This window comes from Hermetia illucens, chromosome 3 (genome assembly GCF_905115235.1).
Source record: "Hermetia illucens chromosome 3, iHerIll2.2.curated.20191125, whole genome shotgun sequence".
Classification (NCBI taxonomy): domain Eukaryota; kingdom Metazoa; phylum Arthropoda; class Insecta; order Diptera; family Stratiomyidae; genus Hermetia; species Hermetia illucens.
This window is the reverse complement of record NC_051851.1, coordinates 177,908,252-177,922,681: the sequence shown is the minus strand read 5'-3', so window position 1 is coordinate 177,922,681 and position 14,430 is coordinate 177,908,252. Positions and strand designations below refer to the sequence as shown.

The 14,430-nt window shown below is 43.3% G+C and overlaps 1 protein-coding gene across 1 annotated transcript in view; it reads right to left on the bottom strand.

The window, feature by feature from the left end:
- Positions 1 to 258: 258 nt before the first annotated feature.
- The window catches only part of LOC119652259 (clavesin-1-like), a 41,845-nt gene continuing 27,673 nt past the window's right edge, over positions 259 to 14,430 (bottom strand). Inside the window, exons 2-6 of the mRNA XM_038056240.1 lie at positions 4,862 to 5,017; positions 1,345 to 1,439; positions 931 to 1,275; positions 672 to 850; positions 259 to 609 (exon numbers count right to left, since the gene is read on the bottom strand). Of these exons, the coding sequence (XP_037912168.1) occupies positions 489 to 609; positions 672 to 850; positions 931 to 1,275; positions 1,345 to 1,439; positions 4,862 to 5,000 (879 nt within the window). The 5' untranslated portion in view covers positions 5,001 to 5,017 and the 3' untranslated portion in view covers positions 259 to 488. The remainder of the gene's footprint in view (positions 610 to 671; positions 851 to 930; positions 1,276 to 1,344; positions 1,440 to 4,861; positions 5,018 to 14,430) is intronic.

Sequence of the window (14,430 nt, the reverse complement as noted above, 5' to 3'; positions counted from 1 at the left end):
AATTGTAGGGAGGAGAGGAGGAGGAGACTTAACAGCTACTAGAGCTTCTTCGCCTGTTGACTTGTCTAGTTCAGTGCAGTCTCTGTCGCAATGAAAGGAAGCTTCGAGGAGCTTGAAATCCTTTCGTCCAACCAGGTTTCAGCAATGCAGATGACATGGTGTTGGAAAGCAATCCAATCTTTAGGGTCCTCCATAGGTTCAGGAAGCTATACTGGTCTGATAGATCAAAGGACTATCTCTATCGAATGAAACAAGGACTAAATTTTACAATATATTATATAGAGCCAGCAATTCTCCATTGCACTGTACAAAATTCATTAGGACATTACTATACATTATTTATGAAGACTTTACACAATTCGTACGCATTTTCGGTAGGACCCATGAGCCCTACTGACTATCAATTTCCCGATTCTCGTTTGAAAACCTGTTAACTCGCTATGGCCGAAATCTCACAATTCTCGATGCTTAGAACTAAAAACATATTTTTACGTCTCCTTGGAATCGAGCACATATCCCAGTTGTTCCAGCTCCTTAATAACTTTCTCATTCTTTGCTAAGTTTTCAATCCAAAGAGAGTAAGGATAGTCAGGATTGCAGCCGCCATATCTGAAATATTCCAAATATTAAAGTAAGAAACTGTTCTAAATAAGGTAAAATTGGTAACCTACCTGATGGGTAAATGCTCTGGATGAATGTGTTTATGTAAAGAGGACATATCAGAACCATGGACAAAAATCTTCTCTCGCATCCGTGAACTGAGGAAAGGTTTGAAAATTTGGAATGCTGCATTGAAGACCCAGTTTTGGTTAACTATGTGTAGTGCTGTTGTTCGGGTAGGCATTGAGGTCTGGAATTTGATACGAAAATGTAAAATTGTAATTAGTCAATCCGTGACAAACTCAACTAAATCTAAATCAGAATACTTACCACCATCAAACTAATCATTTTCTGTGCTACTGAAGGTGTTAATCGTGGGACATGATTAAAGCTTAGTCCCCGCAAATCAAATACTCCAACACCGCCCACCACTTGTGTAGTTGGTTCAAGAGATCCTATTTCCAGCATGATAAGGGTAGCCTTGAAGATTTCATCTATGCTAAGCTTATTTGGTTTCCAATTGCCTATTGTGTATATTGAGATTCTTCGTCCTAGTTGGTCCCTGTATGGGGTAACCTGGATGATGTCTTCTTCGCCTAAAATTGTCATATCTAGAGGTCGAACTTTTTCGTGAAGTTCTCGATTAGCTTCTCGGAACTCACAGTATCGGCATAGCTAAGGAGGGAGATGATCCAAGTAGGTTAATGAAGCGGGAAATGTATATTTAGCATTTTACAAACTTACTAATTTGTAGGCCAATCCCACTCTCCAAAAACGGGCTCGTAAAAATTTAATAAGGTACTCGTCGTCAGTTCGATGTGGGGTACATTCCCCTTTTTCTGAAACGGGATTAGTTTGATTTTAATTGTCGTTAGGAATTTCTTTTAGTATCTAGTCTGGAATTGCGGAAGGAATACCAGTTGTTGGATCCGCCATAATTGTTGAAATAATGAAGGGTTCGTGGTAATATTGTACAAGATGGTGCTCGGTATTTCTGGTTGATAAGGTACTTTGAACTGGAGTTTTTAAAGTAATAAGTAACAAATGCACCAAAGTTAACCTATAGAGGATAATTAGATTGATTTTGTGCGAAGGAAGGCCTCAGGTGGAGTCATAATATTCCTAGTTCCCTGAAAATGAGTCTTGTCCCACTACAAGTTTTTACATTTTGACCCTGTATTCACCTATCTTACAATTAACGTCCAGACTAAAATCTGATTATGAAAATATTAACTGAGAACTTTCATTTGATAACCCACACGGTAACATTGGTACAAGGAAAAATTTATATCCTTGAGGAACCCCCCTTCAAACCCCACGCAAGTTTTTGCCCCCAATGTATGCGTGGGAATTCATAGTTCCCATATTTCCACTAAATTTTATTTTAACCGGTGTAGCTGTTTTGGAGAAAAGTGCGTGTGATGGTTAGACAGATAGACAACCATAAGTGTGTGCTTAGAACTACCTCAAATGATGCCGTGTTCGTCAATGATAACGATTGATATATTGGCAGATAAGATGACGAACATATACAATGGGAAGTAGAGATGTATGTAATATCACAGAAATGATATCACTTTAAAATGCAATATCACTTTACCATTATCGAGTGCATCCAAAGCCACATAATATCACCGCATAACTTATCTTACCACATTACCAAAGTGGTGGTGGTATCTCTGTGCTAGGTGATATAATATCACATTAAAAAACATTATCAAATATCACGGTGTTTCGTAGTGCAAGTGTCGGTATTAGTTGCCGAGTGTGGAGCCAATGCCGACGCCGAGTATCGCTTATGAATCTATTATAATTATGATTGCCTGTTCTTTTGGTTGGCTTTTGGGCTCGAAAATGATTTCTTGTGTATGTGAATATGGGGATGCATATTTCATTATTTTTCTCCTCATGCATGAAAGGTTCAGTCATTCTTCATTCATATCTATACATTTGGCGCTATCGAACACCTTACACTATGAATGCAATAAATGCAGGGCAAATCATTCTGGTTATAAGTAATGTAATATTTCATGTTGGTGGCACTCTGAAAGAGAGAGAGATGTAGATAGATGGCAAGAGCGTCGGGATCGCTTAGGAAAGGGACGGTGGATACACAGGCTGACCACTGCCATCAAGGAGAGGTTGGAGAGAAAGCATGGGGAGAGCCATTCTAATTTTATCTAGTCTTTCGCTAGACATTGGAGAATCGCTAGTACCTGTATAGGTTTAAACTGAACACCTCGCCCGATTGTCGATTGCGATGGAGTTTCGGAGGATCCAGAGTATGCATTCTTTCAGTTTCCAAGATTTGTGGAAGGAAGGAGGGACTTACAAGAAACTCTAGGAGAAGTGCTAGTATCAGAAACTCTGGTGCGGAGAATGATAGTAAGTCGAGAGGATTGTGATGCGATCAACTTTATGATTACAGTTATCTAGAGCAAATTGCGAGAGGCAGTGGAGACCAGAAGATGGAGGAGGAAGGGAGGAAAGATCAGAAACAGGTTACCCATAACCATGTGGTAACGATACATTCCTCGAAAAATTGCTGTGGAACCCCAAGTCCATTTAAGTGGCTATAGATATATCACGCATGTGGTGGATGCTTCCATGCCAAGATGCGCATACTCCCAAAAGCACAATCTCTAACTATTGTTTCCTCAACATCGGGAAGCTACCTTTCCAGTGGTATCAATATGTGCCAAAGATATCCCTTCAGTAACCAAAAGTGAAGTTCTGGACGCAACGAAAAAAGTAGCGCCCAGCGTTGATGAAATTGACAATTAGAGCAGCACCAAGTATTTTTATACAGATATTCACAGATTGTCTTGCCACATAGGGTGTAAATGGAAAAGGTTTTCGCTGATCCTGTAGCCGGGCAAGTCCAGCCTGCCCGAGCGCTAACACTTTCTACTTCCTCATACATCCCTTTATATCAAAATCGACGCCCAACGCCCTCATCTGAATATGGAGCGCAGCTCTTTCGTTCAATCTCTATGACCGTTTTCGTAATTCAGCGATCTACTGCTTCAAACCTTCTGGTCTTCTTCTTTAATTCAGGACAGGACGTACACGCTATTTATGCTGATTTCTCTGAAGCATTCGATATCGTTGACCACAATTTATTTATCTACAAACTCTCTCTACTCAACTCCGGCCGTCAATAATCTTTTGGCATCCATCCTATCGTTCATAGGTCTATACTTGGCCCTCAATATTTCCTTTTTTTATCAATGACGCCCTCCCCCTCTATTCTCACTTACCCATGTTTGCTCCAGTTCCGTCTCACACAATGTTGGTAAATGCGAATGGTCGGTTAAGGGTTATTCCAAAAATAAGCACGTGGACTTCCGACTATGTGACTTAGTTCTTAAATCGATACGGTGGTTACAGGGAGTACCTCTACAGATTCAATTTGGATGAACCGCCTACTTGCGAAGATGCCAACGTTTCAGGACCATTTTTCTTTACCTGCCCAATATTTGAAAATTCAAGGAGGAACCTCGATACTGGGCTGGTATCCTGTTTAACTGTGGAAGCTACATATTCTAAGCATTAGATGCAGCTAATGGGATTGAAAGCAATGACTGAACAACCCTCCGAAATGGTGGGAATGGGTTGTAGAGGAAATATGGGAAGTTTTAGCCAATAACAGCCCGGTGTACACGTCCTCGATTATAGATGCCTATCCATGATGAATTTCCTCAGTAAAAAAACGCACAGGCCAGTTACCCATGGAGGATGTGTTCAGAAGGCGGAAGTTGCAATGGATAGGTCATACAATAAAGAAGGGCGACAATTCTATTGCTGGCTCAAAAGATGGCTGACAAGTGGGTCAAGCAAGAGCACAGAATTGTAGAGGAGGAGTGCAAAGTTGAGAGGATCAAATTATCAAATTTAAATTTCAGTTATCAAATTAAAATCTCAAAAATTTTAAATTTCTTTGGAAAATCGTTTATTTGATTTGAAAGAAAGTTAATTTCATTTGGAAAATCATGAATTTGATTTGGAAAGACGTGAATTTGAGGCAGAAATTCGTTAATTTGATTTGGAAAATTGTTAATTTTATCTGGAATGTCGTTAACTAGTGGTGGAAATGCTATATAAGAAAGGCATCTTGATAGCGAAACGATTTTAAAATTTTTTTTATTTTTAACAAAACCTGTTTTGTTACGTTTATAATATATTTTGGTGCGTGATTGTTTCCTTCAACAGTGCCATCTAAAAACATTTGGTGATATGTTAACTGTGAGAAAAATCTTACCATAAATCATATCACGTAGCTGCTGTATTAGCTCACATTTCGTGCCAGGATCTTCACCCTGTTTTGCGGCTATTTTCATGATATCATCTGGCAGTTCAGGATTTAATTCCAGTTCATGTGATATTTCAATGGCGGGCATTTTGTTTTGTTAGTAATCTGGAAAAAGAAGAAAATGATAGATTTAGTTTTCGCCGACTACTCCATGGATCTATAAAAATTCTAACTTAACCAGCATTTTCAAACACGATATTCGACATTGAGGGTAACTCCGAAATAGAAAGAATAATAAGGAATCCCAGGAGAATGGATTGGGAATCCTACGCAACGTACTTGAGCAACAACATTGCCCACCTTCAAGGGGGCGGTGACATCAGGAGCGAACTAGAATTAGAAACGGTGATGGAAAACCTCAACGCAATCGTTATTGACGCATATGAGGCCAGCTGTCCGGCTAAGACAGTCAAGTGATCAAGGGGTGTACCATGGTGGAACAAGAAACTAGCCAGAATGAGAACAGAGGCACGAAAACTCTTTAACCGGGTAAAACAAACCGGGGACTGGCAGAGGTATAAAAATGCACTGACTGCGTATAGCAACACGATCAGGGAAGCGAAACGGAACAGTTTTAGGGAATTCTGTGAAGGGATTGAACAGATCACAGAAGCAACCAGGCTGTACAAGGCTGTAGCCAAAGACGGGGGAATATCCTCTGTCTGCTTGAAAAAGGAAGATGGGACATTTACCGAGAATGAGGAGGACAGGGTACACCTGCTTCTTAGAACTCATTTCCCGGGGTCCTACCCCACAGTGGCAGGCGACAACATTCTGCCTGACACCCCAACAACGAATAAAAGGGGAAGGTAGGAAACCTGGAAACTAGCAAAAGAGGTATGCTCAGAAGCTAGACTAAGATGGCCAGTGGGAACTTTTAAACCACTGAAATCTCCCGGAGTAGATGGCATTTTCCCAGCACTTATCCAGAGAGGCCTACGAATTATGTTAGAGTCTCTTCTGAGGGTGGTAAGGGGGAGCATAGCACTGGGATACATACCAAGGGCATGGAGAGGAGCAAAAGCGGTCTTGATTTCGAAAGGACCCTTTTCACCCTAAATCTTTCAGACCAATTTGCCTAACATCGTTCGTACTCAAAACGGTGGAAAAGGTCATAGACAACTCTATTAGAATTAACGTTCTAAAGCGTAATCCCCTACATTACTGTCAGCATGCTTACCGGGCAGGACGGTCAACTGAAACTGCTCTGTATTAGCTGACAGAGGTACTACGGGATGCCATAGAAACAAAAGAAATTGTACTGTCCGCGTTTTTGGATATCGAAGGAGCATTCGACAACACATCGCACACTGAGATACAAGATGCCCTGAGCCGCAAAGGAGTGGGAGACACCCTGGCATTCTGGATGGGCAAAATGCTAGAAAGCAGGCAAATAGAAGTACCTACAAGTACAAATTCTATTATCATGAACACCACTCAAGGCTGTCCACAGCGTGGGGTACTATCGCCGCTGATGTGGAGTATGGTGGTGGATGAACTCCTGGAAGTGTTAATAAATGCTGGAATACAAGTCCAGGGTTACGCGGACGACATTGTTTTAATCTGTAGGGGCAAATATGAAAATACCCTATGTGATAGAATCCAAACTGGACTAAGGGTACTAGTGCCTGGTGTAGGAAGGTGGGACTGCGGATCAACCCAGCCAAAACCATCATAGTACCATTCACAAGGAGGCGTAAGCTTGATCACCTGAGAACCATAACATTACATGATATGGAGGTGAAACGAGACACAGAGGTCAAATATTTGGGACTTACGCTAGACCAAAAATTACTGTGGAAGACACATGACAGAAACACTTGTCGGAAAGCCACGAGGACTCTGATGACTTGCAGATCCATAGCAGGGGTTGCAGCCCGAAGATACTACTTTGGATATATACTCCAATAGTAAGGCTAATGATTACCTATGGAGCGGTAAGAAGGCAGAAAGAACCGAACTCAGCACACAAGCCAGGGAATTACATAAGCTCCAAAGGCTGGGTTGCGTGTGTATCAGTGGGGCAATGAGGACATGCCCAACGGCATCCCTGGAGGTCCTTCTGGGATTAGCCCCTCTCCATCTGCACATAGGCAAGGAGGGCAATATTCAGGATGGCCGGTAGTATGAGTGAGGCGGGGAGCTGCCTAAAACGAAGGAAGGTCGATATTCTTTCTAGGCGGAATCCCGAATTACTGATATCAAGGGATAACATGACAACGAGGTTTCAGTTCGATAAAAAGTTTGAAACACGTTGGAGTAACGAGGCAAACTGAGAGAGCGTGGCTGCGACATACGGCTTAAACCAGCAACTGATTACTTGGTGCACTGACGGATTCCTTACAGCAGAGGGAGCGGGTGCCGGTGTCATTGGTCCAAAGAAAATGTACTTTGAGCCAATGGGCAGGTACACTAGCATATTCTAGGCGGAAATATACGCCATAGACAAATGTGCCTCCTTTAATTTGCAAAGAAACTATAGGGGGCAGAACATAGCTATTCTCACCGATAGCCAAGCAGCGATCAAGGCACTTAGGTCCAACCAGGTGAACTCTAAACTGGTATGGAAATGCCTTGAGAGACTGAATACACTCGGCTCGTCCAACAAGGTCTGGATACTTTGGGTTCCAGGTCATGCTGGGTTGGAAGGCAATGAGGCAGCGGACGAACTAGCCAAGAAGGGAGCAGGGACGCCTTTACACGGGCCAGAATCCTTCTGGGGAATCGGAAACGGTTTCATGGCTATGAATCTAAGAAATGAAGAGGAACGGTTGAGGGAACTATATTGGGCGGGCCTACCAGGGATGGAGCAGTCCAGGGTGCTTATTATCACCAAAAAGAACCTCCGAATCATAGTGGGAATTCTCACTGGTCATTGTCGGGTGAGCTATCACCTAGGGAAGCTAGAGATATCTACGGACACTGCCTTCAGGTTTTGTGAGGAAGAGGACGAAACCTCTATACACGTCCTGGGACAGTGTCCGGTACTTGTGCAAAGTAGGTCGAGGCATCTGGGAGAACACTTAATACCAGATGCAAAGCTGAAAGATCTGGAAGTAGGGAACATACTAAAGTTCCTAACGGTTATAGGCCTGCTTGAGATACTATGATCAATAGGTACACTATAACCAGTGAAAGGGGCACAATAGTTCTTCAAGGACGCGGTGCGATTTTCCCTTAACAGAATACCTTTTTTATGTGCAGTTATACCAATTTTTTGATGGATGTGTGTAAATTTGTGTAGATAAATTCTCTTTGGGGGTAAGTTAATGCGATACACGCCACAAGTTTCCCCAAAGTGTGTAATTTACCCAATATTTTGTCGAATTATTCGCCGCCCTTAGCTCTGATATGCATCAAATCCTTTCCATACTCATAAATTCCATGCCATACCCAATTAGGTTCTCCACTTAGTTACCTAATCTATTGAGTAAATTTAGCAATAAATTGGAATATTGCAAGTTCATTCATTACCAAGAACATTTATTAAAAGCCGATCATAATTTTGCTGTTATTGCTCATTCTTAGCGTGGGGTGACTTCATCAACACGTTCGGACGCATAGTATGGAGTCATCCGCTATTTGCTTGGCACCTGTCCTGGTTCCCATGCCACATTACAATCCATCCATAACCTTATCGGGGATAATTATATACAACAGTTTATGAATGGAGTAGATACAACACGAATCTAATGAAATCCCCCAAACGAAAATAACACCAAAGACAATAGGACGCAACAGGTGCGACGTACACATTCAGAATAATGGACATTGTTCTTCGTGAGAATCACAAAACATGGGTTCGACGTATTCTCGTTCTGGGACCTTCGAACGCTTCTAGAAATTGAAAATTTAGGTAAATCGAAGTAGACTCCATTAGAATACCAAGAACGCTCAGGGAAACGTGAATAGTCCGTTGAACTTCTATCGTTAATAATGCAATGCGCTGACTGGCTCGATTGCTATGGTCTGAATAAATCATCCCCACATGCAGTTTATGGGAACTTCTAGCATTCAGAACGACGTGGTAAACTCACATTAGATTGGCTCCAAAGCTGTTCCATACAAAGTGTATAATGCAGTTTTGAAGTTGTTCACCTTGCGTCGATAGAACACATGAGCTAAGGTAGCTGCATTTTCACCTATCGATATCAATTCGAGTTTTAATCGCGAAAAGCGCTGCCCTTGACATAGAAGGTGTAATACTTCTCAGCGCTCATGGCTGGTTTCTAGCGCCTATGAAAATATGGTTACGAAATGAATCCAGTTTTTAATCAAAAACGAAAGGAAATATGTAGTGTTGGTTTCATGAGGGATGGAAACTTTATATCGAAATGTTTTCAGTGGAAAAGTGTTCAGCTATTCGATGAATTCGATGAATGAACATCGGAATAACGAGGGACTGGTCCCTCGAATCAGTTTTTAAGGTTTTGCTTGCAAAATCGGTTCAATGTCTGTCTTTCTTCTTTTTTTTTTGAGGAGATGGAAATCTTCAAATGACTCTGGCCTGGGCACGCCAGAGTGTGGGATTTTTACCCAATAAAACCACCCCCAACTCCCATCCCCCATCGCCCCCCCTACCCCATGGAACCAGCTTTAGGTATTACATCACGGGGCGGCATTAGCTAACTTTAGCTAGGTCTCCTTTCGTCTACCCGCGGGGTTCGTAATCGCATCCCAGTCTTCCTGACAGGCTACCATTCTCCGGACAAAATTTTCCGGTGATAGCACTTCACCTAGAGTTTCCTCTAGGTTCCTCCTTTCTTCCACGAACCTAGGACATTGGAAGAAAACGTGCGCAGGGTCCTCTGAGACCCCGCAGTTTGGACAATTAGGCGAGGTGTCCAATTTAAACCTGTATAGGTATTGACGGTATCCTTCATGGCTGGTGAGAAACTGAGTGAGCTTATAATTGATCTCCCCATGCTTTCTCTCCAGCCACTCCCCGATGGAAGAGATCAACCTGTAAGTCCAACGGCCCTTTTCTGACTGGTCCCATCGCTGTTGCCATCTGCTTATGGATCTCTCCCTTTCGGCTTTTTTCACCTGATATAAGGGAGAGATGGACCTAGTGTTATAAATGTTCATCATTTCGGTTGCCAGGATGTCAATCGGCATCATTCCCGAGATGACGAACGCTGCATCGTCTGAGACGGTCCTGAAGGCAGAGCACACCCTTAGGGATGTTCTTCTGTAAACCGTACTCAGTTTATGTGAATTGTCTAAAACCTGCAGTGCTTTTCCCCAAACTGGGACTGCATACAGCTTGGTAGAGCTCACCACCCTGGCTATGAGTAGCCTGCAAGTATGCCGCGGGCCTCCTACGTTCAGCATAATCCTTGCCAGAGCAATACTCGTGGTGGATGCTCTTTTACAAGTATGCTCTATGTGCTGCTTAAAATTAAGTCTTCCGTCCATCATCACCCCCAAGTATTTAATGGCCAGTTTGGAAGTGATGATACGATTCCCGATTCTAATGCAGGCGTAATTTCTTTTGCAGCGCTTAGTGATGAGGACTGCTTCCGTCTTTTCCTCCGCGAGTGCCAGTCCAGCACTCTCTAACCAAGCCTTAACAACACTGATTGCTTCGCTTGAGTACAACGCAGCACCCTCGAGATGCTTTGCGACCCCAACAAGTGCTATATTAACGGCGTAACCCACCACCGTGGCCTCCTCCGGAATCGGAAGGTTGAATACATCATTATACATGATGTTCCACAGTAATGGGCCTAGTACAGAGCCCTGTGGGACACCCGCGGAGACAGCGTACTCTTTGGGTCCATCATCGGTATCATACCAGAGTGTCCGCTCTTTCAAGTAGCTATCGATAATAGCGGCGAGGTAGGTGGGAACACCAATTGTCGCCAGAGACTTTCGTATAAGGTTCCAATCGGGCAAGTGAAATGCATTCCTCACATCCAGGGTTACCACCACGCAATATTTGCTGGTACAACCCCTTCCGTGAATTGCTCTTTCGGCCATCAATGGTTGATCTAGCTTTACGGAACCCATACTGCCTATCTGAAAGGTCCCCTGGACTCTCGACGACTGGAAGTAATCTATTATAAATGACCCGCTCCAACATTTTCCCCATAGTGTCTAGAAGACATATAGGTCTATAGAAGGACGGCTCCCCTGGGGGTTTGCCAGCCTTAGGCAGCAGCACCAGCTTCTGCCGCTTCCATGGTACAGGGAAGATACCCTCCGACATGCACGTTCCGAATAGCTCCGAGAACACATCCGGTCTACATTTGACGGCAAGTTTGAGGGCCTTATTGGGTATGCTGTCAAGCCCCGGGGCTTTACTGTTGCCTATTCGACTGCAGATCTCTATCAGCTCGTCCCTGGTGACTGGTGGAATCGGCGTCACATTCAGGGGGCGCTGGAAGGCGTCAGTACCTCGCTCTTGCTGGGGAAATAACCCCTGGATTATTTTCAACAGGAGTATAGGGCACGTGATCTGCGGAGACGATCGGCTTGTGAATCGTCCTGTCACGATTCTATAGGCGCTACCCCCAATGTATGTTTGTCTGTCTGTCGCAGGCACTTTTCTCAGAAACGGCTATACCGATTGACACAAAATTTGGTGAGAAGGTGGGACCTGTGGACCCCCAGACATGCAGTGAGTGATATCCTCCTACGTTGAGATTTAGGAAAGGAAACTACCCTCATTATCTTTGGCGGCTCAAATTACAGGTAGAATTATTTTTTCTTTTTATAAAATTATAATATATTTCGGTCGATCAAAGGGTAGTATAGGTAGGCATCCACGGAGCGTAAAACGTGAATGACGCTGCAAAACCAACATCAAAAGCATTCCTACCAATCCCTATCTCGACCTACACCTTTTGGCAGTCGCTCTTAACAAAAAAACTGCAGACGGAGAAGGGTGAATCCTAATCTTCTGCGCGTAAAAACGAGACAAATTGCACCAACTGGTCCTCCAAGTTGGGTAGGGCTGACAACCTTATATATAAAACTACAGTCACAAAACGGACTTTGAACTGGATGAACTTGGCATGTTTCACAAGAGGGTGCCCTCCCTGTACAGATTGAAAACTGCTCAGCGGCTAACCGATACCTTGTCCCAATATAAGGCTGATGTTACAGCGTTATAAGAGATGCGCCAGGCATGGACCGTATTCCCGGTGAACTGCCCCTACTATCCAGTAAACTGTATATGTATGTGCGTAGGTAAGCCAGTTAACCTAAAAATTAATCATGTCATCATCGGCTTAGAAAATGTGGACGAGAGGCTACGTACTCTTCCCTAGCGAGACACACTCTGAAATATAAGCACCATTAAGCTTCAGGCCTTTAAAGGGGGGGGGGGGCTGCAGAATTGGAGAAGGGTACCTTCTACGGGGCAGTGGAACGAACCCTCAAAGGTTACCCCAGGTATGATATCAAAATGAAACTTGCAGATTTAACAGTCAACTAGGGGCGGATCCCTTATTAAAGTGATACGTTGGATTCTATCTCGTTGGCATGGTGTTCTAACTCGGATAAAAACACCGCTTTGAATCCTCTCCCAATCAGCAGAGAGTGTTTATAAGAAAGTCCTCAGCAACACCTACAAGGAAGAGGAGGATAACCACAGTTAATACATTTTCTGGAGATGAAGCATCGAAAAATAATCTTCACAATCACCCTTACTAATAGTAGTCGGTGTGAAGACAGAAAAAAAGAAGCCTGGGGGAACCAATAGGTGTGTCAATTCGAGAAGTATAGGAAAGTAGTAGTGAGAGTGTGTATTCTCCGCTACCTTGTTAGGCTCGATAGACTTATATGCCCAGAACATCATCGGTACAACGTCAACTCCTAAAACGAAGACAACATCAAATAGCTCTGGCCATCTGAGAACAATAAAGTTAAGAGGATACAACTTTAAAACTGACAAAAAAATCCGCGTAGAGTTCTGGGTAGCCAATAGAGTCTATTTTAGCTTACAGCTTAAGTATTCAACGAGAAACGTCCCACCGAAGGGTAGAAAGCCCTTACTTTACAAGACTTGGCAATTCTCATGTATTCCTCGGAGATTAGGGTATTTAGCAGTAAAAATTGCGACCCTTTAGCTGCATTCGAGAGAAGAATTCTCGGAAGAATTTTTGGCCCCTTACAAGAGAATGGATGATTCCGTAGCCTATTTATGAGTGATACCAAGTCTGGCTGGTGACAAAATCCGGCTCAATAGGTTGTGGTGGGCGGATTACCTAATCCCTATGAGTGAGAATGACCCAGCCCGGAAGCCTATAGGGGCAACATCTATTGTAGAAAAGAAGATGTGGCAGATTCTGCTTCAGATGGAGCAATGCCTAAGGCCAGCTTTTAAGGATATCGAATAGGTGGACCTCGGCCAAAACCGGCATGTCTGGAGTTCCTTATTAAAGTAGGCCTAGACCGGATATCGATTGCTGATGATGAAACTTTAAGGCACACACCCAGCGATATCATCCAGGGTGGTACGACATCATATACGGGGTGGTTGTGTTAACCCATGAGGCATCAAATTCAGAGCTTGCTTGGGGGAATTATGCCTCCACGTTCCTTAATAGGTGCACCACGAGACTCATAAGTGTCCAAACATAAAATACAAAATAAAAATTATGCTAATGAATTTCCTTACTTTTTCCCTCACTTTTCACAGCAGACATCCATAAATCCGCCCCTGACCCTAGTGAGGATGTAGACCCAAGGGCAACTTGGAACAGCGGGAATTGGTCAGAATAATGGGAAACAAAACTCTGCAGATAAATCCATAGATGCAATCATATCCGGAATAACGAAACTAACAATATTGGTGAAAAAACTGTCTAGAGTTGAGAGGCAGAAGATGACTATATAACGAGCGAGAATTAGGGAGGCGTCTTTTCAACCCCGTGAACGACCCAGTCCTTCGTCGAATACAGGAGTTGGTAGTGGAACTCCGCACCAAGTGAAAACGGAAAGGAAACAACAACGAGGGGGGCTGAGGGTTCTAGAACTGCTATCAAGTAAACGAGGACAGGAATTCATCCCGGATACAAAAACTGGTCGATAAACAACACCTAGGAAAACCTTGATGGCCTTGGTGTTAGAAAAATACTCGCGAAAAAATTTAACCCCGAACAAAGCGAGACTGTGCAAAGGGCTATTCTGTCTAAGGTATGGTAGTGTGAAATCTCTACTGGGTTTCAGTTCATAGGTGGTTATTTGGACAGAGGAATTTTGCTTATAATTTACGCAAACCAGCGGGCTAAAAGTAATGATACCGTTCGTTAAGTCGTGGAATTATGTCATTCTGCTGGTTGTCAAAACCAGGAGGGAGCTCGTGATGCACTGGACTGTACACGGATGGCTTTGAAGCAGACTAGGGTGACTTTTCCAGGGAAGACAGGGGTTGAGATCACAACAAATAACAGAGATACATCTATCGTACACCCCTCTTAGATCAATGATATCAGCCAACAGGAGAACGAGTATAGAAGAGACGATATGAAGACATCTCTATACAATTATTACTGGAAAGCAGACCAGTC